This window comes from Osmerus mordax, chromosome 13 (assembly GCF_038355195.1).
Source record: "Osmerus mordax isolate fOsmMor3 chromosome 13, fOsmMor3.pri, whole genome shotgun sequence".
Lineage (NCBI taxonomy): Eukaryota > Metazoa > Chordata > Actinopteri > Osmeriformes > Osmeridae > Osmerus > Osmerus mordax.
Genome location: NC_090062.1, coordinates 14,259,460 through 14,283,986, shown reverse-complemented (window position 1 = coordinate 14,283,986; position 24,527 = coordinate 14,259,460). Strand labels below are relative to the sequence as shown.

At 46.9% G+C, this 24,527-nt stretch overlaps 1 protein-coding gene across 3 annotated transcripts in view; it reads right to left on the bottom strand.

Annotated features, from left to right (window-relative positions):
• Positions 1-2,543: 2,543 nt before the first annotated feature.
• Positions 2,544-24,527, bottom strand: part of cd276 (CD276 molecule) — a 49,129-nt gene continuing 27,145 nt past the window's right edge. The window contains exons 5-9 of one of the 3 annotated variants that reach the window (XM_067248570.1): positions 21,130-21,264; positions 17,293-17,334; positions 12,932-12,970; positions 3,417-3,448; positions 2,544-3,196 (exon numbers count right to left, since the gene is read on the bottom strand). In XM_067248570.1, the coding sequence (XP_067104671.1) occupies positions 12,948-12,970; positions 17,293-17,334; positions 21,130-21,264 (200 nt within the window). In that variant the 3' untranslated portion in view covers positions 2,544-3,196; positions 3,417-3,448; positions 12,932-12,947. Of the gene's footprint in view, positions 3,449-8,317; positions 8,454-12,931; positions 12,971-17,292; positions 17,335-21,129; positions 21,265-24,527 lie in introns of those variants that run through there. The other 2 variants (XM_067248569.1, XM_067248571.1) reach the window with 2 other exon arrangements.

The following is a 24,527-nucleotide window of genomic DNA, read 5'->3' as shown; positions in this document are numbered from 1 at the left end:
GATTGCTTGCTCTATCCATATTAAGGGTACAACTGACACACCCTGAGGGAACACTGTATTTGTCTGAGATGCATCCACCTAATTGCATGGTAAAACACTTGGTCTCTGTGCTTGACTTCCCTTTGACTCGAACAACAGACCAGCAGAATGGAACATCATTACAGCATTGATGTCAAAAGGGTTTACAGTGAGCAATCTTGATCTCTAAGGGTTTCTCTTGCTCTTTACTCACAGTCAAGAACTCCTCTTTCCAACAGAAAATAGAACCTAATCTGACATAATGAGTTATGTACTTGAGCACTGATTGTGAATCTGCATGACGGTGAACGGGATGTGGATCTTTTTTAGAACTAACAAGGCTTTTTGATTGCCTGAAATCATCATATCCTCTGAGTGGAAGTGAGAGTGATTTGAAATGACTGCATTGTGCTCCACGTGATGGTCTTGGGCATTTGGTCCTCTTGTCTCACCAGACAGTTTTCAATTTCCAGTGTGCAGCAGCAGCAGCAGCAGCAGCAGCAGGGAAAGCAAACACAGAGAGGGAAGAAGTCACGGAAACTGCAGCACTGGCCCCCCCCGTCAAAGCATATGGATTGAAATTCATGGCAGTGAGCTTAGATAAATTGACAGAGAAGTCCTAGTTGGCACCAACAATTTTACTTTGGACCAACAACGTTTGATTCTGGTGTCAATTTCCAACCAACCATTACTCATTCTACCAAGCTAATCCTTCTTCCTGCCCTTCGACCTCAATTCCTTGCTTATAAGACTTCCTTGCGAGGGACCAATGCCGCATAGACTTTGAAGTAAAAAAAAAACATACAACATTTTCAAGGCTGGCATTTTCTGCCTTAAATCCCATGACATTTCTTCCCAGACCCAGAATGGGAGAATGAGAGCGACACAGAGAGGGGCCAACCAAATAAACCCTTCCTAGGGGCTGAAGCCACTAATCTGTAATTTAATTTCAAGCGGGTGTCTGGACCATGAGGACGTGGAGCAAGGTCAGGGGCTACTGTACTGAAAGAGACGTGCATCAAGAGGCACAGCCCAGGGTTTGATCAACAGCCTCATCCAGGTTAGGAGGAAGAGAAACACAGAGGAGAGGTGTGGAGAGAGGAGGGGAGGTGTGGAGAGAGGAGGGGAGGAGAGGTGTGGAGAGAGAAGGGGAGGTGTGGAGAGAGGAGGGGAGGTGTGGAGAGGTGTGGAGAGAGGAGGGGAGGTGTGGAGAGAGGAGGGGAGGGGAGGTGTGGAGAGAGGAGGGGTGGAGAGAGGAGGGGTGGAGAGAGGAGGGGATGTGCGGAGAGAGGAGGGGAGGTGTGGAGAGAGGAGGGGTGGAGAGAGGAGGGGAGGTGAGGTGTGGAGAGGAGGGGTGGAGAGGTGTGGAGAGAGGAGGGGACGAGAGGTGTTGAGAGAGGAGGGGAGGAGAGGTGTGGAGAGAGGAGGGAATGGAGAGGTGTAGAGAGAGGAGGGGAGGTGAGGAGAGAGAAGGGGAGGGGAGGTGTGGAGAGAGGAGGGGAGGTGTAGAGGACGAAGGGGAGGTGAGGAGAGGTGTAGAGAGAGGAGGGGAGGTGAGGAGAGAGAAGGGGAGGGGAGGTGTGGAGAGAGGAGGGGAGGGGAGGTGTAGAGGACGAAGGGGAGGTGAGGTGCAGAGAGAGGAGGGGAGGTGAGAGAAGGGGAGGTGTGGAGAGAGAAGGGGAGGTGAGGAGAGGTGTAGAGAGAGGAGGGGAGGTGAGGAGAGGTGTGAAGAGAGGAGGGGAGGGGTGGAGAGAGGAGGGGAGGTGAGGTGTGGAGAGAGGAGGGGAGGTGAGGTGTGGAGAGAGGAGGGGAGGTGAGGTGTGAAGAGAGGAGGGGAAGTGAGGTGTGGAGAGAGGAGGGGAGGTGAGGAGAGGTGTGGAAAGAGGAGGGGAGGTGTGAAGAGAGGAGGGGAGGGAAGGTGAGGTGTGGAGAGAGGAGGGGAGGTGAGGGGAGGTGTGGAGAGAGAAGGGGAGGGGAGGTGTGGAGAGAGGAGGGGAGGTGAGGAGAGGTGTGGAGAGAGGAGGGGAGGTGAGGAGAGGTGTGGAGAGAGGAGGGGAGGTGAGGGGGTGGCCTGGGCGGGGGCTCAGTGACTGCTATCTCTCAGAGCATTTCCTGTGCTTGTAATGCTCCAGCTAGGTAATTCCACATGTGACAGTAACAAACAATCAGAGAGGAAACTCATTATTCAAAACAAGGAAGACGTCTGGGATGACTGAGCTTCAGAAACCGGTGAGTCCTAAAAATAAAAAGCGTCTCCTAGAACAATTCAGCCCATCCAGGTTGATCTGCATGTAAATGAAATATTTGTATTACTCTGACCATTATTCATGTTTTACTCATTATGTGGAAGGGCCTAGACTGCAGATAAATCACTTAATGGAAAAATGGAGATATGAATTTGAGTAGAGGGGCTAATCCTCTAGGTGTGGAGATACAGTATATGTAACAAGCTGGACCTGTTCTGTCTCAGTGGTCACACACATTTCAACTGAGAAGGAGCCCAATAATCACCACTGACCAAGTAGTTTCTTATGTAACTTTAATGTAAACAGGCAGTGAACTTTGGCATTCATACATGGACGTTTGGCACATGGACTAGCTCAAGTACCTGAATAGAAACTAATTCAATAAAACAACCTCTACAGTATTGTACTGTACTGTATTCATAAAACATAGCAAAACTGGCAGTAGAGAATAGAAGAGAGACAGTGTTCATTAAAAACAATTTCTTACTTATAAGGCTGTCAGGTCTGTGGAAAAAAAACAGGGTGGATCCCATGCACCATTTGCCGTTAGTTGGAGCTTAACTGGCATTCATTTTCAATTCCCCCCCACAGTTATTGAATATAGGAGAGCAGCAAAGACTGACAGGTACAAGTTACCCCAGCGGCAGTCGTTAATTAGCAAGTCCAGGAGTAATGGGTGAGCCAGGCTCCCTTTCTGGCAGGAAGACACTGACGGCAGTCTCAGCTGGGTCATCTCTGAGGCGCTTCTCTTCCTATTAGACAGCAGATCTCCAACCTGCTTCCTTACTCGTCCAATAGTGGAGAGACGGGATGTCAGGATCGGTGAGGAAGTGTGTCTGCTCCAATGGCTGTCAACCCGGAGCTTCTCACCAGCGCACCGCGTGGAATTAACATGATGTCATAAACACATTCACAAACTGCCGGGATCCTCCCTTAATTTGAAAAGAAGGTGAGGATGACATGGGCCTATGTACAGTAATGGGATGGGATGTGTTTATGTATTTTGATGAGAGCCCAGGGGAAAAGACGTCTTTGAGAAAGGAGATGATAGACTCGTCTCGAGTTGAGCTCAGTTTTGACATTCTGTTGGGGATGGGTATGCCAGTCTCCTGGTTGATGGATGGGTGCAGTGGGATTAGCAGACAGACTTACTGTATCTCCATCCTACCGACTGGCCTTCCCTTCTGAAACACACACACACACACATAATAATTATTCTGGTCACAAGGAAGAACGTTATCAGATTTAGAATTGTTGATAAGGTGAGGAAACTTTAGAGATCAGTTTGTATGCAACAATGAAACCCTCCCTGTGACATCTAAATACAGATGTGATCACAACCCTTAAATGTAAGGAGACACTGACACAACGTCACTAATGATCCAGTGCTTTGGTTATCCTAAAAAAGTGATTTTATAATACTTCAAAGTCTTCAGCTTTTAGTTTGAACTGCAACAATTAAAAAGTGAACCTTCAAATTTTTTAACTCTTCTGGACTCAGTAAACTTATAATCCAGACTGCTTTCTCTGCTGACCCATACACCCCCCCCCCCCCCCACACACACACACGCATGCATGCACACACACACACACACACACACACAGACTGCTAGCATAGCAGCTCTTCTACCTGCATCATTAAACTGTTTAGAGAATTAGCTTGGACAGAATGTAATTATGTCACACATGACGCCCTCCCATTTTAGGTTTAAAAAAGCAAAAGAGCCGGCTATTAGCATAAAGGTTCCGTTTCTATACATACGTAATTAGAGTCAATCATATACACCTGGATGCAGACAGTGCCTGATGTACAAAATTAAGAGATAAAACTGTCAGTTTAGAGAAAGATAAGTTTTTCAAGAAAGGTAATATTAGAATTAGCCTACATTAAATGGGGAGGGAGAGATGGGTTAGGTTCTGCTTCATATTGCTTCATGTCTGGCCATACATGCTCTGTATTCCATGAAGACATCCTTGTAAAGGGCTCTTTTGATTCTGTTGTGCCTTGAGTGAAGAAGCGTGCAGACCGGGAACAGATGCTGAGCTCACATGGGGCTGGTGCAAACTGTCTACATTCTGTCACCGTTTCCTGAAAAAATGTTCTGCCAATAGTTGTAACCCTCTTTTTAATTACTGCTGAACGCTTCTTCCGCATGGAGATTGACCTATTTCTGAAGGAAGCATCAGCATGTGTCTGAAGTACAACAGATCAGTATCAAACAGGTCCAGAGATGGGAAGTAACAAAGTACAAATACTACCAGATTTTTCTGGTATCAGTACTACACTATTTATTTTTCTGACCACTTTTTACTTTCACTCACAACAAATGTTTTACACAAATATCTGTACTTTTTACTTCCTACATTTTCAACAAGGCTCGTTACTTTAGTTTTAACCTGTATAAGGTGTCATGATCTCTCCCTCCTCACCTCTCCTTTGACTTTAAAGTAATAACAAAAAGATTTTGGTTTTTAAAGGTTTACAAAATATTTCTGAAAAATAACTTTTTTTTGAAAGGTTGAACAAATATCTTTGATTAAGTTTCGAAAGGTTGAAAAAAAAATCTAAATTGTTGGTGTCAAAAAGGATTCCTGGCGAAGGCTCTTGTGCCTTTTTTTATTACTGTATTAATATGATGTGAGGTCCAACGGGTAGTAGTCATGGTTACTTTATACTTAAGTATATGTCAGAGCCCACAGTTCTTTACTTTAACTTGAGTGAAAAAGTGTAGTCAGTACTACATATTCTGAGTCTTTTTAAACATGAGTATTTGTACTTCTACTTGAGTGAAAGATGTGAGTACTTTTGCCATCTCTGAACAGGTCTAACAGAAAGCGAGCAGGAAATATTGACATCCTGACGAGGATAAGAAGCAGGTCAGATGACTGTAACGTCTGAGTCCATTTACAACATTTTCTTGGGAATCAGGAGACAGAGGGTAAACATATCCATATGTATTATAGAACTGTGCTCCCTTTGAAAACTCACTTCTGCTTCCCTGCCAGCGTCCTCCTCTGAGGGCAGCAAAGCTCTGCTCCTAATCCATCACCCAAATGAACACAACACAATATTTTCACACCTGCATGCCTCTCATCGGATTCAAATCTACTTTCAGACTCCCTTTTGGAGAGGAATGAGGCTTATCTTGTAGAGGAGGTCAGTCTAAACCGGCAAAGTCAGCAACGGGAGTAAAATAAAAATACCTCAACCTTCTCTGAGACTTTTTAAATGTGAAGTTGGCATGCTTTGGCAAGATCTGAAAAATGTCTGGAAAACAACCACAGACTGACAACAAGCTAACCTGATAGGATTGTCTGTGCTGTCAACACGAGCAATCGAAACTTTAGACAGAGTGCGGTTGAACTCTGTTGAACACACTAGAACTTTTCTCGTCTAAGAAATCTCGTCTGAGAAATCCTACATCAGTGGAATAGCACCCTTCTTCTTGTTAGCAGGTGAAGATGCAGCCTGATGGACACTTTCATTTACTGCCAGTGTAGAAGATTGCAGTCTAATTTGCTCAGGCTATTGGAGATTGTTCACTTAGAAGACACAGCGGCACACTGGGATCATTCTAATGAAGCTCTGTAAAACTACAGCACACTTACTTCTCTGCTCATTTGCATTGAAATGGAAGTGCCATACTTCATTCTCTTCCTTGATAACTGTCCTCTTATTTATATATTTGCAGAACATTGAACAGAAAACCAAAAGGCAACCGCTGGCTGTTTTGTGACAAGGACGTAAATGACGACAACGGGATACATCTTGAAAGACCAAACTTCTGAAAGTTTCAGGTTGAAAAGTATGAGAATTCAACGTTCTGCAAAAGCAACATTGAGAGCGTCTTCCTGGTGCTGAGTTAGCACCTAGCAGCAGATTGTTGTTGTTTCTTGTAAGGACTGTCATAGGAAGAACAAAAAAGGTTCCCATCTGGGTGATTATTATTGTAATGTCTAGAAAAGAGTATACACTCGCTAAGAGTATAGAATGCACTACACATTTCTTATTTGAAAAATGAGTGTCTTTTCAGCTTTTTTGTTCCTTGTTAGTGGGTAAACTGTGATTACAGGTTAAATGACCTAGAAAAATGCATCCTCGCTGTGTCAATGACACCACTCTGTATCCTCTACTCCCCAGTCCAATAGCAGAGGGTTACAGATGGGGACAGGACAGGAGGAGGGAGACACAACATGTCACCTCACCCCAGCATCATGCGTCATTCTCTGAAAACCTCATATGTAACTTCCCCCCCCCCCCCCCCCCCCCCACTATTTCTATTATTTTGTCTGATTTGCCCCCTCCAATCTCCTTCAAGGCCCCCTGGTGTTAATTATATCACTGCTTTCCCCTGGAGCAAGCTCGGCCTGTGGAAGTGCATTAATCTTGATTCTCCACTCCAGTACAAAGGCTTGTTTGAAGAGACTCCTGTGGTACCCCCAAAGGCAAGGGGGTGATTCAGAGCCAGGAGTCGCTGGAAGACGGAGCAAAGAAAAGAGATGAAGATCATTCCTTGTTTACGGTGGGAAAGATGCAAATCAACTCCCTCGCTCCCTCTCCTCATATTAGTTGTAATCTGTATCGTGATAAATATTTCAAGTACTGACGGAAAACATTGAGAAAGTGGTGACCACTGGCTTACAGTTGTTGTGATTTATTTATCAAGGTACGGAGGTCACTGCTGTGTCAGAAGCCCATTCCACCAGGACTGAGTGATTGCTGGGAGTGCCACAAACTATCTCTCTCACCCGTGTCCTTGTGCCAGACCTATACTCTGTTCTCTGTGCTGTTGAAACCACAGCACAAAGTTCCCAAAGGCCAAACATGATATTCCCTCTCGGCGAATGAATGTCCTGTAATACTCTGACACAATAATTGCTCAAAGTTTAATAGAGACCAGCCACTCCCCATCCCCACGTACCACTTTCATCCAACAGATGCGTTTTCCTCAACTGAGACTGTCACCCATGCGTGCGTGCACACACACACGCACACAACCGCACAGACATGCAGACCACATACGCACATAAAAACACGCACACTATAAGCAGCACTTGGTGCTGGGAATACCCATGTGGCAATTTATGACGAGCAGTGATGCTTGCCCTCCTGCTATATGCTGTCCATACGCTGTGGTGTCAGTCACATCCACACACAGACACTGCCGTCTCACTGACAGACTATCTGCCAAACCTAGGACTGTTCTTTTTATGAAGACTAGTCATTCAATAAGGACTGAAAGCAGAGGAGATCGAATTCAGATTTCCCTGTAAGGATTTTTTTCAGACCATTGTAAGGTCGAACAATCAGTTACGTGTGTGTGTGTGTGCGTGTGTGTGTGCGCTCATTTGATCATGCATGTGTGTCTGTGAATTTGAAATGGAAAGGTGCTACAGGTACAGTATATAGTTATGTGTTATGTAGTTATGTTGTGCTGTGTTTGCATTGTGTCTTTGTAATCTACATGTTTATGTGGGGCTCTGTCCTTGCTGTGCTTGAGAAGTGCGATCAATGGAAAACATATTCATACTGTCAAACCGGATGTGAATTATGCTAACTTTCCAGGTATTCTGAAAGGATCCAGCACATTACTCTACAGTACATGTTTTCTCAAGTAAGAAATTTGGTTGACTTGATTTTTGCCTGAATCAATTTATATTGTTTCATCTCAGCTCCCTTTACTCTCCATAACCTTGTGCTGCTGTAAACAGGCATGCAACCTGGCTCGTCAACACAGCACTTGTCAACCATCTTAAAGCTCAGAGTCCTTTCATTCTGTCCAAAGTATGTTCTCTCCCGACATCACAGTAAGAGTAAACACACTTCAGAAAGGTACGCACATAAAAGGTATCTCCCTCCATGGCGGCAGATTTCCATTTGAGGAACTACTTTCCATTTCTGACGTCTGTAAATCTCTTGATGTTTTGAACGTCCTCTCTGATTATTTGACTTTGTAGACAATAACAATAATATGGGATTCACTGTTTTGAGCAGAATCATAAAGACTCGCTCTCAAATCAACACTTGCTCATTGTTTAAATGGATTGTGAGGTTTATTTATTTATTAGTTTATTTGACAGGGACAATGCAGTTAAACATAGCAACAGAGCAAAGTTTGCAGCTGATGTGATGCACATAGAGTTTCTAGCAAGAGCTAATTTTCAACTCCCGTCCCTGGATGAGCCTTTCTACAATAGCACATAAAAAAAACAATATACAATTTTAAAAATACAGAATAAAAAAATACACATTCAGAACACACGCATTCTAGGAACTAATTCGAAGGGTACACAATGCAATTGTACTAATTGAAAACTCATTCACGCTCAGACATTTACATGGGTACAGTTTTGGTTTGCTTTCAGCCATGCCTTAAGCCTAAAGGTGAACATTTTAAACTCAGAAATGATCTTAATCTCTGTGGGCAGTGAGTTCCACAGTTTGCAAGCCCTGTAAGAAAAGGCTGATGTACCACAAGATGTCCTGCGCTGTGGGATTTTACCATTTTGGTTTAGGGAGCACCTTGTCACTCCTTGGTTGTGTGGGCGTTTGTGTCTGAAATGTTTATTGTATGAGATTGTGTCGATAGAGGACTGCTATGTGTGTGTGCGTGTCGTAAAGACCTACAGTACATGGTAAATTCAGACAATATGTGGCCAATGAGAAAATTAATGTGAGGAGGAATGTGTGTGTGTGTGTGTGTGAGGGCCTCTTCATCCATGTTATTTAGGGGGTTTCGGCACCCAGTGGTTTCTTCAGCCAAGACCCTGAGTGGGGGGATATTAAATGGTGTTGACAGGCTACACCAGAGACCACCCCTCAAGTTGACTGAACACAGCCCTGCCCATGTCACCACGATGGCCTGATAAACAGCCTTCGTGACTCATACATCACCTGAGAGACACATTCTGAGGTGCAGAAATGCAACCCACTGCCCACCCTCCTCCAGGCCATGTGTGTGTGTGTGTACGCACGTGAAAGTGTGTATGTGTGTTTGTGATTGCACGCGTGAGTGTGTGTCACTGTGCTGTGGATCACATCCAGTCTCTCATCTGCATTATGAGTAATCTATGGTAGCTAATTGAGCCCACAGGCAGTTGGTTTCAATGAAGGTTCCTGCATTTTTCAAGCAAAACAGGCAATAGTGAGCTCTCAGGGGGGGTTACTCACTGTCTAGAGGCAAACAGAGCAGAACTCCTACCGTGTTCATTAGCTGTCATTGATCAGTGAATCAGTCCCAGTGCACCTCTCATGCCACTGTCGAAATATTGCCACTTTTCTACCATAAAAAAATAATTTATAAAGGTAAAGAAAATTGAGCTAGAACAGCATTTTCCTCGTTCCATTTTTCACTGCATGTTTTCGATGCGTACGAGCCCTCGTTCTTCCAACCCACAGCATAGTGCATATGCAGACTTTTCTGTACGTTAGACCTATTCATCCGATAGCCTCCGGATATCAATATGATGCCGGTATTTGCACATTTTGTTATTGGCTTTCTTCAGTGGTCATCACAATGTAGCTGGCTATTCTGTCACTGAGCAGATGTACCGTTCTGTAAGGCTGCTGAGGTGTAAGCACGCTGATAAACGGCTGAGACAATACCATAAATAATGTAGAAGAGCTGAGAGGGTGAGTGAGAGTGAAACTCCACTCCCAGATAGCCTGAACTTCCCATGATAGCGTCCAGCGTAAGCGTCCTGTCCGACATCATCAACGTCAGACAGGCCTTGCCCGGTGGTAGACAAGCAACACCCGAAGGGTCCCGTCTTTCCGATGGGGCTATATCCTGTCCCAACAAAAGGAAAGGTCAGCGCATCGCCAGGGACAGCGCCAGCGCAGCACGCCAGCGGTCGCTTTCCTTTGAGGAGACTGTGAAGAAACGCTCTTGGAACACTTTCTACCCCCGTTTTTATGTCTCACTTTATTTCACCCCTAGTTATCTCTTCCTCATTCTTAACGGAAGAGCTGCTCGTGGTGATGAGCTGCTCGCGACAAAAAAAGCCCCTCGGCCCGCTGGCTGTAGAACGTAACAATGAGATATATTCTACGAGTGACAGCCCAGAGTTTAAGTGGATATATAGGGGAGAATTAAATCAATATTTCAGAATTCTAGTAAGGAAGTGGGGAGGAAAGGGCTATTATCTAGCCATAAGTGTACCTATAGGGCCTGTCCTTTTAGATGTATTAATATCTAAAATCTCTACAATCTCAATCGCTAGTCCACAACTTAGTTAGGTAGGCTAGGATGTATATGGCTCTCTCTCTCCAATTTAAATGATTCTTTTTATTCTTCTTGTGTCTGGAAACGGCTTCTCTTTTCATTTGCAGATGTCTGGCTGATACGCTATGTATGCTCAATCTTCTGCACCAGGGGGATTCTTTGAAGCCCTTTACATCCAAGAGTCTGCGTAATATACGTTGAAGAGGGAGGGATCATTAGTGTCATCATGACCACTCCATGCTGAAGGCAAATGAATTTGGATAGTGCTTACATCATTTGAGAGACGAACACAAGGGCAAAGGCTAGAGTCCTCCATATTGCCTAGAACCTCCCTCAAGGACATGACGGTGTCCCCAGAAATGGAATGATATGAATGCGCCCATAGCACAGTTTACTGTTTCAAAATGCCCACATTCATTCAAATGCTTTGCTTTGCTGACTCACCCACCAAGGTAACCCAGGCTATGAACAACAGTACTTTGTGAACAGCACTGCACGTCCAGCCAGCTCTTTGCTCCACACTAATGAAGTATGGGGAAACATAAATCACATATAAGCATAAACATCAATATACCAAAGGTTTATGAAAACAAAACGCCCCATGACACTAAAACAAGATAATCAGATGCACTGAATTCCGTTATTAAACAAGATATGCTGCACTCGGCATAAACAAGCTGATCAATACATATATATATATATAAAAAAACTGCCACACAAATATTAAAAGAATTGATTAGAGGTGATTCAGCAGAGAGGGTTGTGGGTTTACAGGATATTGGCCTGCATTAGTGGTGGACCTTAAGGTGAGGTTATACTGTAGTCATGACAAATAACCTCCCAGTCATTCTTGGGCCTGGGACTTTATTTGGGGTAGTTACAGATAATGAAAATCTCCACCCTCCATCAGACTGTAGTTTACTTACTCTACATACTGTAGTTTTATGTCTAGACCCAATCTGGGCTCAATAAAAACATGCTGTAACTGTCCAGTGCTGTAATAAAGAGATGCACTGTATCCCTGACGCCACACTTTGCTTTCAGTTATGACCTCATGAAAAACAAAAGCGCCGTAAAAAGATAAAGGTACGTGTGGAAGAGTAGTGTCTTTTACACAGTGCTGCTCCGGTTTTGCCTTCAGAGCCACCACGTTGCAAGCTGTGGCAGAACAAAATGTATGGATGGGCCTTATGAAGCCGCCCCAAATATCCACATGCAGTATCAAACTTCCCTTGTCAGGATAAGAAAAAAGGGAAAAACAGATTCTCTGCTGCAACGACAGAAATTCTCCCCTCGGCCTTCAGGGCTTTGTCCTCTGTCTGTAACAGTGGCTTCCCTAAAATAGCTGCTGTGTTTCCTCACCAAAAATGTGTTTTCTTTCATTTGTCCCAGCAGAGACCCTCCCAGTGCCCAGGAAGTGAGCTGCGGAGCCTGTCGAAGCGTGGCCACCGAGCCTGGGGTCGGTGCAGGGGACTAGCCGATCCCCGTCCCCAGAAAGAGGGGCCACATGGGGCCCGGGGGCCTTGCACTGACACCAGCCAGGACCCGGTCACTGGGAGATAGATGGTGCTTTCCCTGTCTGTCTGTCTAGCACTGCATTACTGCTTGTGTGCATGCTCCCGGTCACCCTCGCTACACTGCTGTCTGCACAGAGAGAACACCACAAACTCAATGTCTCTCGTGTCTCCGTCGCACTGTGGGATATTGGAGGGTAGTGGGTGAGTCATTTCAACACGACCAACCATAGTGATTTATGCAGTTTAATTCATGTCCTGCTATGTACTGTAAATGGGATTGTTTTCCCAAACTGACATGAGCCAGTAAAATAGACTTGTTGAGGCATATGAGATTATCAACATCTAGTGCACGCGTCTGGCACAGAAACATGTGGCTTATTCCCAAAGATTTATCTATCAATTTCTTGTGTCATTTTAGTGGTTCACACAAGCACACCTGGTGTTGACAGATTAATGACCCATAGCTCAAATGATTACCATTAATTAGTTTGCAAGGGGGGCTACGGGGGAGCAAGGCATCGAAGACGACTTTTAATAGCAGGGCACTGAAATACGTTTGCCATGGTAACCAATGACACCACAGCGTTGAAAATCAAATGTCAAGACTTTCGCAAACTACTGATTGTCCTTCACAGAATGAATGCAGCCTAACCTCATCACAGAAACAGTTACATACTGCCTTTTGAGACCTTGGTCCTCAAGAGCACTTACCGATGAAAATACCAGGCAATTGTCGGAGGAAGAAATGAGTTGTGAAGATACTGGAGCAGCGCACACACACACACACACACACATACACACATACACACACACACACAAGGACCTCACAGGTGCTCAAACAAGCACAAAACACCAACATGGACACACATAAGCACATGCACACACAAACGCAGACAAAGCATTTTGGATTTTAATTCATCCTTACCTGTATTAATTTGGCTTTAGCTTTTCAGAGGTGTCATGGCTGAAAAGAAAAAGAAACAGGAACATAAGCTCAATGAAGACAGCCCGAGAACTGGGGATTTGGGTCACATTGTGGATACAGGCAAAGAGCCTACAAGGATAGCTACTGCAGTGTAAAAGAGTGTTCTAGAAGCATGCACGTTCCCTGAGGTTGTTCCAGTGTCACACGAGACCAGTCGGTGCTCTCCCATATTATTGCACACCTAACGAGGAGTCTCCCTGATGGGAGGATGAACGAGCGAGATCACAATCAACCTCCCTCCCTTGAACCCCCCACCCCCCCTCCTTCACTCCCCCCCCCCTCCTTCACTCCCCCCCCCTCCCCTCCTCCCCTCCCCTCGTTCTGTCTCTCCTCCCTCGTCTCCGTGCAGCAACCTTGCCATAGCTAACAGGAAGCAGAGGGCACAGTGCTTTATTTAATTAGCCACTGCAGCTGAGTGCTCATGTGGAACCGGAGCGCCCCTCGGAACACAAACGGGGTGGGGGGGCAGAGGAAGGAGATGGATCAGTGCCCTCCCCCATGGGGGGAGAAGGGGGTGGGGGGGGTAGCTGGCGACGGTGCCTCTGGAACCCGGGTCAGGCGACGCAGGTGATGACGTCGGCGGTGTAACTCATCCCGGAGACGGGCCGCTCAGTAAGGCTCACAGCCCTCCCCCCCCTCCACATTCCCCCCCCCCCCCTCCGCTGTCCCCTTCTCTCCTCCCAAAGACAGTTTTAGACACGCCTTTATGCAATTACTATCTATCTAATATTCTAATCAGGACGGACGTGCGCTGCATTGGTTGTTCGCAGGGTTGCCGAGAAGCGGAGAGCAGGGGAGAGGGAAGAGGAGCGCCGGGGCCTCCAGTTTGACTGCTTTCATTAGGTTTGACAACACTCATTATTCCACATGATTTAAGAGGTGCTATTTCTACCATATCTCTTGCCGTGTGACAATGATCCGCTGGCCTTCTCTTCACGGACTAGTAGATAACCTCTAAGAGGACACCAACCCTCGGTCTGGCCTGCTCTGTACACATAGCACACAACATGATCAGCCCTCAGGGAGAGGAACTCCCTAAGCACACTTTTAAACTCTCGCCACCCCTATGTGTATCACTAACCGGAAATGCCTTGTACTCGTACTGTATGTTCACCCCAGAAACACTATGGGGGGCATGAGGGGGAGGGGGGCGAAGATTTGAACTTACGTTATGGTTAAGTGTTGAACCGTGGCAGCTCAACCCAGTGACAAATGAAACGAGTGATGAGAGATTGCTGACTCTGAGGTGACACTGGCACGTTTTATCCAGAGTGAAGTACAAATACTTCAATCAGAAGATCACGGATCAAGAAGTGCGGAGCACCAAACCGTATTTTGGCGGTCAGAGACAAGGAATGTCCTGTGTTCATGTCAATGGGTGCAGTCCCCAAACCCAGCTCAGCCCAGTGAAGCATAGGGGGATGTGTCTCTCTAATGAGCGCTCCTGCAGCCATCCTGTGGCCTATATTTGCTAATGAAGGCATCGCAACTGACTATCTACATATCTTTAGGAGCTAATGATGGACTGCTGGGAGACAGCACCACAAACAGCTGAATGTGTGTAAAGGCAGGGCAGCCTTCACCTCCCTACTGGCATCCCATGACGCAGTACAGACTGGGATATGTTACACAACCCAACATCAATGGTCACTCCCAAACGACGTTGTCTTGGCATAAAAGCCTTAGCCGTGTAACGTTCAGCTCGTTTGCGAGAAAGAAAAAGGAAAAGACAGGGACTAAAATCCGGGTAAGGAGGCCTCTCTGATGTTAGAGCTTACAAGAGCTTATGGAGCCTGGCTAAACAAGACTACATGATGCCAGGCATGGTTTGAACCGAGAAGAAGAATGTATTCCCCCGGGGAGAGGAGAGAGATGTTAACACCAGGGGACATCAACTCTCCCCAGCTTTGTTGCTTTATTTAAGGGTTGTGAACACAGGGGGTTCTGTGTCCTATTGGATGGTACACCCTGGGGAGGGTGGGATGTCCTTTTCCCGAGGTAGACATCTGCCAGTCATCCTCGTCCAGATGTACCTCGCACCTCAGATCCCCAACGAAGCGGCCGCCAACCGTGAGGGAGGAGAGCAAGCTCCAAACAGAGGTGACTTTGAGTCGGAAACAGCTGCCTGTGCTGTTGTCTGTGTGAAGTCACCTTTAATACCCCTCCCCCGCCTTCTTAAAAATCAACAAGACATTTAGGGTGATGAGCTCGCATGCTTTAATATGGTTCAGCCCACTTTCAACCCATCCCTCAAAGGCGGAGCCCTCGGAGTAGAGGAGATGGGCGACAGAGGGCCATTCATTCGGTTTAGCATTATAGGGCGTGACATTAGCTAGTCCCCCACCTTTGCAGGACCTTGACTTGGCAAGGGTAAAGACGGGGTTAATTCAGTCACGCAGTGCCGAGCCCATTTTCACATTCCTCTCCCCTTTCTGAGGGTGTTTCAAATTGCTCTTTCTGATGATGCTTCCTCAGTGAAAGAACTGGGTCACGATGAGTCCTCTCTGTGCTCAGCCAGGGCCCTGTTGCTATGGCCAGTAGCTGCTCTGAGCCCAATAGGCAGGGAGAGAGGGGAGGCAGGGAGAGATGGGAGGCAGGGAGAGATGGGAGGCAGGGAGAGATGGGAGACAGGGAGAGATGGGAGGCAGGGAGAGATGGGAGGCAGGGGAGGCAGGGAGAAATGGGAGGCAGGGTGAAGGGAGACAGCGGTGGAAGGAGAGGCAGGGAGAGAGAGAGAGGGGCTGGAGCTGGGCAGAGAGATGGGAGCCAGCCTGAGTGTAGGCTGCTCTCAGATTACAGCCCTGCTTTAAACAGCACATCACGCTCAGATTACAAAACTAATGTGAGAGAGAGGAGGTGGGGAGGTGAGGATTGTGGTTGGGAGGGGTGTGTGTGTGTGCGTGTGCTTGTGTGTGTGTTCGTACGTGTGTGCTTGTGTGTAGACGACGGGAGGGATGTGCAAGATTCCATGTCCTAAGGCTCTGCCAGTTTCAAGAGAATCCTGGATTGTAGGCATCCTGTTTGCTAAACATTGCTCACCAAGCTCTCCGCCTTTCAAAGCAGCAAAGGAGAAGAGGCCTGCGGTTGAAATACATGAGCCCAGGTCCCCAGTTATCATTGGTTATTGTTCCAATCAGGCTGCCTTTGAAAGGGGAGACGAGCTCTCCCCTGGACAGCTCATTAAGATAAAGCACAAACGCGGCTCCCCCATCATCCTGGATTTATTAAAGTGGGCTTCATTTCAGCTCCTTTGTCTTGCACAGGAACCTCTCCCTTTGTCGGTGCAATTGGAGCCAGATGGCAAAACAAAGCCTGTGTCTGGAGTGTTTAAGGAGGTCTCTCTCCTCTCTCTCCAAAGGCAGGCCCGGTGGTTGAGCTTCTCTGTGTAATATATTTCCCCTCCGCCTGCCCTCCTTCCCCGCCCCCTACCTGGCCTGCACAGGTGTGCCGTGAGAGGGCGGGGGTGGGCCGCCGGGCGGCGATTAGGACCTGTTAAGTTGTTGCATGAATGTGTAGGACCTCTGAGGGTTAAACGGTTCTCTTCACCTCTCCACTCTTCTCTTCTCCTCTCTTCACCTCTCCTCTCGTCTCTCCTTCTCTCATCACTGCTCCTTTCCTCTGCCCTCTTCTCCTCACTTCTCTTATCTTCATCTCTCTTTTCTGCTCTTCATATCTCTCTCTCCCCCTCCTCTCCTCTCCTCTCCCCTCTCCTCTCCACTGTAATGGAAGTGTAGGTGTGGGACAGCTGACCCCGCCTCTGGCTGCAGAGATCACTTTGAAACATTCATGAGACAAGCATTAGGGAAAAAGTCATTGTCTCTCTTCTGCTGGCGACCTTCCCTTTCCTCTCAGCTTATTAAAATCACATAGTATTAACTTTGCCGTTCACTGAGAAACTGAATTATTCAATCAGACTAAAGAAGGAGTCAAATGAATAACTTTAATGACATTAAGGCTTGAGAGAGAGCTGGCCCGAAGTAACCATGATGGCCTTGACAGCATCGGAAACTTGCTCTGCTTGCTAATCACCACATTAATGTAAGAACCATAAGAAGAAATACTAAGCAAAGTATTATATTGCAGCAGGAGCAATAGAACAGATGACATTAGTATTCCGCTAAGATGACATGCTCGAAAAGTCGATAAAGGGATCCTTTGCAATCTATAACTTGTTTGCGATATCGCTGAAATTTCAATGAGAGCTGAGCATGCATTAAGAATGAGAGAGAGTGTATGGGTGTGGTGAAGCGAGGAGAGGAGTCCTAGCAGGGCATGCAGGAGCAGATGTGCTCAGGGCTCACCTGTCTTGGCCTCCTCCTCCTCCAGCTCCTTGGCCTCCTCAGCTGTTGGAGAGAGAGAGAGAGAGAGAGAGAGAGAGAGAGAGAGAGAGAGAGAGAGAGAGAGAGAGAGAGAGAGAGAGAGAGAGAGAGAGAGAGAGAGAGAGAGAGAGAGAGAGAGAGAGAGAGAGAGAGAGAGAGAGAGAGAGAGAGAGAGAGAGAGAGAGAGAGAGAGAGAGAGAGAGAGAGAGAGAGAGAGAGAGAGAGAGAGAGAGAGAGAGAGAGAGAGAGAGAGAGAGAGAGAGAGAGAGAGAGACACCAGGCGATCAGACAAACTCAGAACGCAGCCCGCCCTCCTCCGGTTTGCACCAGCGTACTTCATTAAAGACCATGGTGTGCCCATGTCTCACAGCTCTGTCTGACGGACGGCTGTGGCTGGGGGGCTTCCCCCCCTCCCCCCCTTCCCCCTCCCCCCCTTCCCCCTCCCCCCCTTCCCCCTCCCCCCCTTCCCCCTCCCCCCCTTCCCCCCACCCGCCCGCCCCCACTTCCACTTCCACACACAAGCGCATGTCCTGGCCCACTCACAAAGACAGTAATCACATTACTCTATGGCCACTGGCTCTTTGGAAACACACTGTCAACTGGGTTAGGCTGACGGAGCCCACAGGGATGGCTTCACACACACATACACACCTGCGCAAAGTGCGCACGCACAAACACACACACAAGCACCCACAGACACATGAGCCAAAAATAGACCACAAGCTACGGAAACAGAGGATGGCTGATTCGAATTTTATGACACCATCCTCTATGCAACTGTGTTTAGGAGTTTCCATTTAGTGTCTGACACTTACTCCATGCACAGATTAAATGATAATTGGGCCAGATGAAGAGTCAAGGCAGAACAAATGCTGCCTTCACTCTTTCTGTGTTTTTGTAATTTGTTTGACAGTAACACAATGGGAAAAAATGAACTGGCAAATTATATCAAATGCTTATAATTACAGCAGTGGTAATATATGCATGTTTCAAGAGTGGGTTTAAAGAATATACATGCAGTTGAGGCCATAGTCTTTCACACATCCCACAGCTCATTTCCCTCTCTCGTTCTCCGAATCTATTTTGAATTCACATTTTGTGAACACTCAGTCATACAGCATGCGTATGCCCACAGGTTATCGTCTTTCAGAGACAGATTCATTCCAATCTCCAGCCTCTACGCTGGTTCTTTTGCACCCCGTTTTTCTTGGTAGTGCATGCCCACCTACTTACAGTATGTCTACTTCCTCAAAAACACCATTTAGGAGAGTTTCTGAGGAACTCCTTTGAGGTCATATACATATTTCAGAAGCAGGTCTCCTTAAAAGTCTAGCATCAAGTGCAGGTGAAATAAACATTTACTCTTCAAAGTAAACAGTATTTATTATCGAAGTGCCAAATACAGGATGCTGTCCAGTACCTGTAAACATTTGAAAGCATAATCCTGGCCACCATGAATGTTACGCTGAATGACTAAGAGCTCTCAATCTTTTTCTTTATTCGTTTTCTCAAACATAACCATCGCCCTGTGGTCTCAAATCTGTATACAGCAAACGTCTGCAGAGAGTAGGTTCTTCATTCTACATCAGGCAACCAGCACATTCAACACAACCACCCCAAAACAATGGAGAGAGAGTGCTGTAGCGCATAGATGGGATTCTGTCACACCTCTGCGGTCTGTCACCCCGACGCCGTCCTACCCCACAGTCTGACACCCCCGCCCAGACGTGCATGAGACCTTGAGATTCGCCCCTCCGTACCCCCAGCCTCCTCGTCCCGGTGCTCACACCCACACCTTCTGATGGGTCAACCTCTGACACTGAGGCACCAAGCCCGCCCAGGGGGACCAGACCACGCGGCTAAAGACAAGGACCAGGCTTCTGTTTTATAGTCCCGACCGGGGGCGAGGGATCGGTGGAGACTGAGACTAAAACGAGAGGCCATCGCACATGAAATGGGCTTTCCGAGTTGAAGTATGGGACCTTTCCACCATCCGTTAGAAAGCTGCGATCTGGGCGGGCATTGGCTGGATGTCAGGTGCTGTGAGAGCCCAGGGCAGCAGCTGGACAGACAGCCTCACGCCCTCTAGAGTGTTATGATCTGTATGGTGCTCATCTTCCGGGTGACCTTCATCTATCACACACAGACAGCCATCCCACGTCACTTACACACCACTACCAAGGGTCCATCTGATTAAATCACATGCTCATTTAAATGTCAAATAACCTTAAGGATAATAATAGACTGGCCTAGGATAGGTCGGTTTGAGAGCATATGCCGTGCGTGTTCTCGGGTTAATTAAGGAAGGAAGGAAGTAATGAACTGAGAGAGGAAGGAAAGAAGAAAGGAAGGAAATAAAAAAGGAAGGGAAGGAAGGAAGCAAGGAAGGAAGGAAAATCTCCCCAATCGACATTGAGATACTACAAGTCCCATAAACCGAGCTTTCAGTTGAGACTGCAATCCCACTAGCTGCTCTGCCCTGTTACACTGCACATCCTTCTGCTCCACATACATTATGACAGGGAAGAAAAATGACTTACTCCGTTTTTCACTAGTTCTGACCCCTCTACCCTCACCACCAAGAGTCTGAGAGGAGAAAGTCAACTTCAATCTGGCCATACCCAAGAACACTATTAAAAGATAAGACAGCCTCAATTAGGGTGCACTCCTTGCTTCCTGCCTTTCCCACCAGTGCGAATGGGGATTGCAATCCCCATTTAAACATCTCCACATCGATATTCATACAGTATCATCCTATCAGTGAGTGCGCAGTGCCATGATACATGAACAAGTCAGTGCGTGTACTCCTCAAGGCTGCAAACAGGAAACATGAAGGAGTCGGGGGACGTCAAGACAGGAAACAGGATGAGACATAACAGTCCAATAAAATGAGAAGCGGATGAGCAGATAATTAGCCCAAACTGAAGGCAGAGAGGAAAAGCCTTGCTCTAGTCACCGACCGCAAAATCCTGTGACCCAGCAAAGCCTTGGCCAGTGGGTGGGTATGCCTTATATCACTCTTCTTCCATTTCATTTGATTTCATATGTTCCATGCAGCTATTTACTCTTTCCTGTGAGTCTGTGTCACTTCCAGATTTATTTTTAAACCCCAGGGCCCAGTGCAGACACTGGCTGACCTTTATTTAAATGTCTCCTCCACTCGGGGCAGATCTCATTACAGCAAGACTGGTGGCTCCACACTATCCATTCTCCTCAGAAATCTTTACTTTCTCGCCGCTTGCAATTCTTCCCCAGTTATTCCACACTGCTAATTACCCAGCCCCCAGTTAATGAACTACCAGACAGGAGTCTAGCCATCACCAGTCCAAAACATTTCAACACATTTCATTTCCTCTGGATTACAGAACTCGGACAACTGCAGGGTAGATTAGGTCATTTAACACCATATGAACATCCTATCCAAACTATCCGTCCCTCTACAACCAACATCACTTTTTGTGGGCACCAGTGTGGCGGCGTTTCTACATTTTGCCTGTGGCCCAGTCTGTGAGAAAACGGAGGCATGTTCAGTCAGACCAAATAAACAAGTACAACCTGTGCACACTTTTCCCTGTTAGGGTCGGATGCAACTCTTACCCTTCAATCCAGAGTTCTAACTTTCATTCTGTGCTTTTGAAAAGCAAGAGGTGAGAGGGTCAAATGGAACTTTTCACTTTTGAGATTCGGCTCCAAGAGTAACACAGCCGCTTTAAATAAAACGTGTGTGTGGCTGTTGCCTTCCTTGTGTTTGCAGGGGGAGATTCGGTGAGTGTGGTTCACTGGTAGAGTGTTTATTTTCGGTGTGTTTTGTCCTCTCACCTGCTCTGGCCTCCTCACAGCTCTCCTTGATCTTTCTCCTGCAGACGGCAGCCAGGGCGATGAGGAGAGCCAGCAGACACACTGCCAGGCCCACAGTCACCCACAGAGCCCCAGGGGGGAACACCATGTTCTGACCTGAAGGAGCCAGGGAGGGGGGGGGGGGGGGGGAGCGAGAAGAGAGGAAGAGAGAGGAATGTTACCCACTTCAGCACACTATCACCATAACCGTCACGGTTCGGTAGCCATTGTATACATTCGTTCCTATCCTCGTCGTGATCACACTGTAACGAATGATTCTCCCAGCAATATTTGCCATCATCATAAACATTGTCAACAGCATCATCATAATTGTTCTCCCTTTCATCACCTGTCTTTATCATAATGGTCATCACCAAGGGTCTCACGATCCAAATGTACCCACATGACTTTCAATGTGTCTGGCTTGATTTATCGTTCTGAGAGTCTGCAGACCCTGGAGTGTGTCAACTTTCCCATATTGTGGATATCTCAGGTGTGACATGGTGTCTCTTTTTTCACTGGATTTTCAATCAAGGGTTTGTGCCTTCGTGTAAAGAGTATGGACCTGTGCTATCTGCTGCGTTAAGCTTCAAGTGACATCTCTTTTGTCTTCTTACTGTTATGTCTTCAAGTGATTCTGATGCCACACAGCAAACAATCACAAAACCTTTTCCACCTTTTTGATAAAAATACATTTCAAACTTGGACTTTTCATGCGCTTGCAGAGACACTACAGTGGGTCTTTCAATCAGATGAAAGCAAAAATTCATTCTGGAGGCAATTAGATCGAAGAGTGAGTGGCAGCCTATTGGCAAACTGGAACTCATAAAAAAAGAAAGAAAACGGTTAGAAAGAGAAAATAAAAAAAGATATTGCAGACATCCCGAAATTTCCCCAGGGCATTTGGATGCAAGAAAAAAAGTAAGAGGAGAAAAACATTGGAGCCACTAACTAGCTGTGAGCCTGGCGCTTCCACAAACAGGCCTCTCTCAGAGAGCCCACTCCGGGCAAGATCATTGAAAAAAGGCTAAAAATTGACTGCCGTCTGGAGGAGGAAATGACAAAGCATCTGGAAGGACTTGGCACAGGCTGTGAGGACAGAGAGAGACAGTATTACACAGCCAAATACAGAGGTCAATTGGAGGCATCTTTTCTTTTTCTGGGAGGATAAAAACAGCCCAGAGAAATGCCATCCATTTTACCTGATCCAGATGGCCAACAAAGTGCCATACTGGAGAATGGGGGATTGCACAAAGAGATGGAAGCTTCTTGAGAGCAAGGCCACAATGAGGTCATAATGTTCTTAATTGATATGTACATTTTGGGGAATAATACAAGTGGTGTCAAAGGTTATGTCAAATCGTCTGACCTGAACACTGCAAATTATGTATTAGACCTAATTCAACCAAGTAAAATGAGAACACAAACCCTGATGAGTAAGTGAAACTCATTAGAAGTTTTTACGGTAAGCTTATTCCATATTCAGTTATATTACATTAGTGGTAGTATTTTGCTGCATTCATACAAGATGTCCTATACGGTCACACAACGTGTTGAAATGACCTCTGCCACTGTCCCAGCCGTTACAAACAGACCCTCGTCTGAGAAAACAGAGAAAATCAAGACACTCCATCTTGTCGTTTTCGACAACGTTGTACATGCTTCCCTGAGCTTGCTATGACGGATGTGTCGAGGCTGTCTGTCTACCAGGCCCTCTGCTCAAAGTCTATTTAAAGGATGACCACCTGGTAGCATGACGATCTTAAACACACAGGCGTAGAACGAGGCTTCATCAGAGCACTCTGATTCATGCATGACGACTTCACATACGGCCCAAAGAAGACTGATAGGTAATGAATGTGTCTGGCACTTTTGCAGAGATACTGTGCTTTTTTCTTTCTATTCAGGCTCCATCTCACCCCCCATCCCACTGTTCTCTCACCCCCTCGGGGCAGACTGATAAAGACAAATGCCATAGTCGGCTATCATTCGCGCCAAGGCCCCAAAGGGGAGCAGGATCATATTTTTCTTTCTCTCTTGTTTGATGATGTGATTTTGTTTTCTTCAGAAATAGATTTGTCTCTAATGGCTCTGTTTACCTACCCTCCTCCCCTCCCTCCTCCCCCCTCCCGTTCTTCTCTCTGGCGGGTGCGAGGATGGAGTGGTTTGGGCTGCGGTGTCACATTATGGAGAGTCTGCAGGTTGCCGTGGCTGCGGTAGCAGAGCCACAGAGGGACGGCTTGTGGGATTTCTACAGAGCACAAGGCAGGCAGAAAACGTCCACGCTCGCATTCATGTCTGCTCTGGTCGGTTATTGAAGAATATTTTAAAGGATGGGTGTAGCCTCTTCATCGCATCCAATGAGAGAGCCCTCAAGATGTGTTTCTACGGAGAGCAGAGGGCCGAAACAAGACGTGCCTTGGGGAGGTGTGTTCGCTTTAGAACCGTTGATATTCAGGTAGCCTGAATGTTATAGCGTTAAAAGGCGCACTCGCTTCTCTTAGTGTTCGGACCTGGAGGTGGGCCTTCGGTTTTTAGTTTGGAAAGAGAGCAACCGAAGAAGCCATTTAGGTAAGTATTTCATTTTTAATTGGAGCGAATAGGACAATTAAACACCAGCTAGCAGAGCTCTTATTAATGGGTGAGGAAAGAGCCTCTCCTGTTCCTTCCCAGAAACAGAGCGAGGGCTCACCGGCTCATGCACCTTTCAGGGCATTATTCACCCAGTCTCCCTCCTCCACACGGACTAAGCTAAATGTAAAAGGCCAGATTTGCCTCCACCCAGTCCCTGTGTCTTCACTCGGGCACCCTCTGTGAAGCAAAGCGCTGCTAAGACTCCCCGGCCCGTCCTCTCAGCTTCACGACGTGATGACTAGGGATGGTGGGAGGGGATCAAAGGGGCTTTCTCTGCAGCTGTCAGCTGAGTTTGACCTGGCCCGGGCACAGACCCTCCCTCCTTAGCTGTGACCAGAGGAGGGCTATGTCCTCTGGTCCAAAGACGAGCTCGCGGCAACAGGAGCCCCAGGGCTCATTCCAGACAAGCTGGAGGGATGACGAGAAGGAAAGAAGGAGTCAATTAGGTGTCTCTTTCCTTGTGAGGCTGAACCAAAGGCCTGGCTTTTTCGAGCTGGGCAGTTTTTGAATGTGTGTGTGTGTGTGTGGGTGTGTAAAAGAAAGGGGGGAAGATCAGAGGCCTCCTTGTGGTTCAGAGCTGATCACAACGGGGCCGCTCCAGACCAGGGGCTAGCCCTGGGGTGAGTGGCTCCAAGGCTAAGGCTTTACCCTGCTCCAGGGCCTCCGGGTCCCCAGAGCCAGCACACAGACACTGACCGAGAGAGAGAGAGATCAAACTGGAGAAAGACTGCCGTCTTATTATAGTC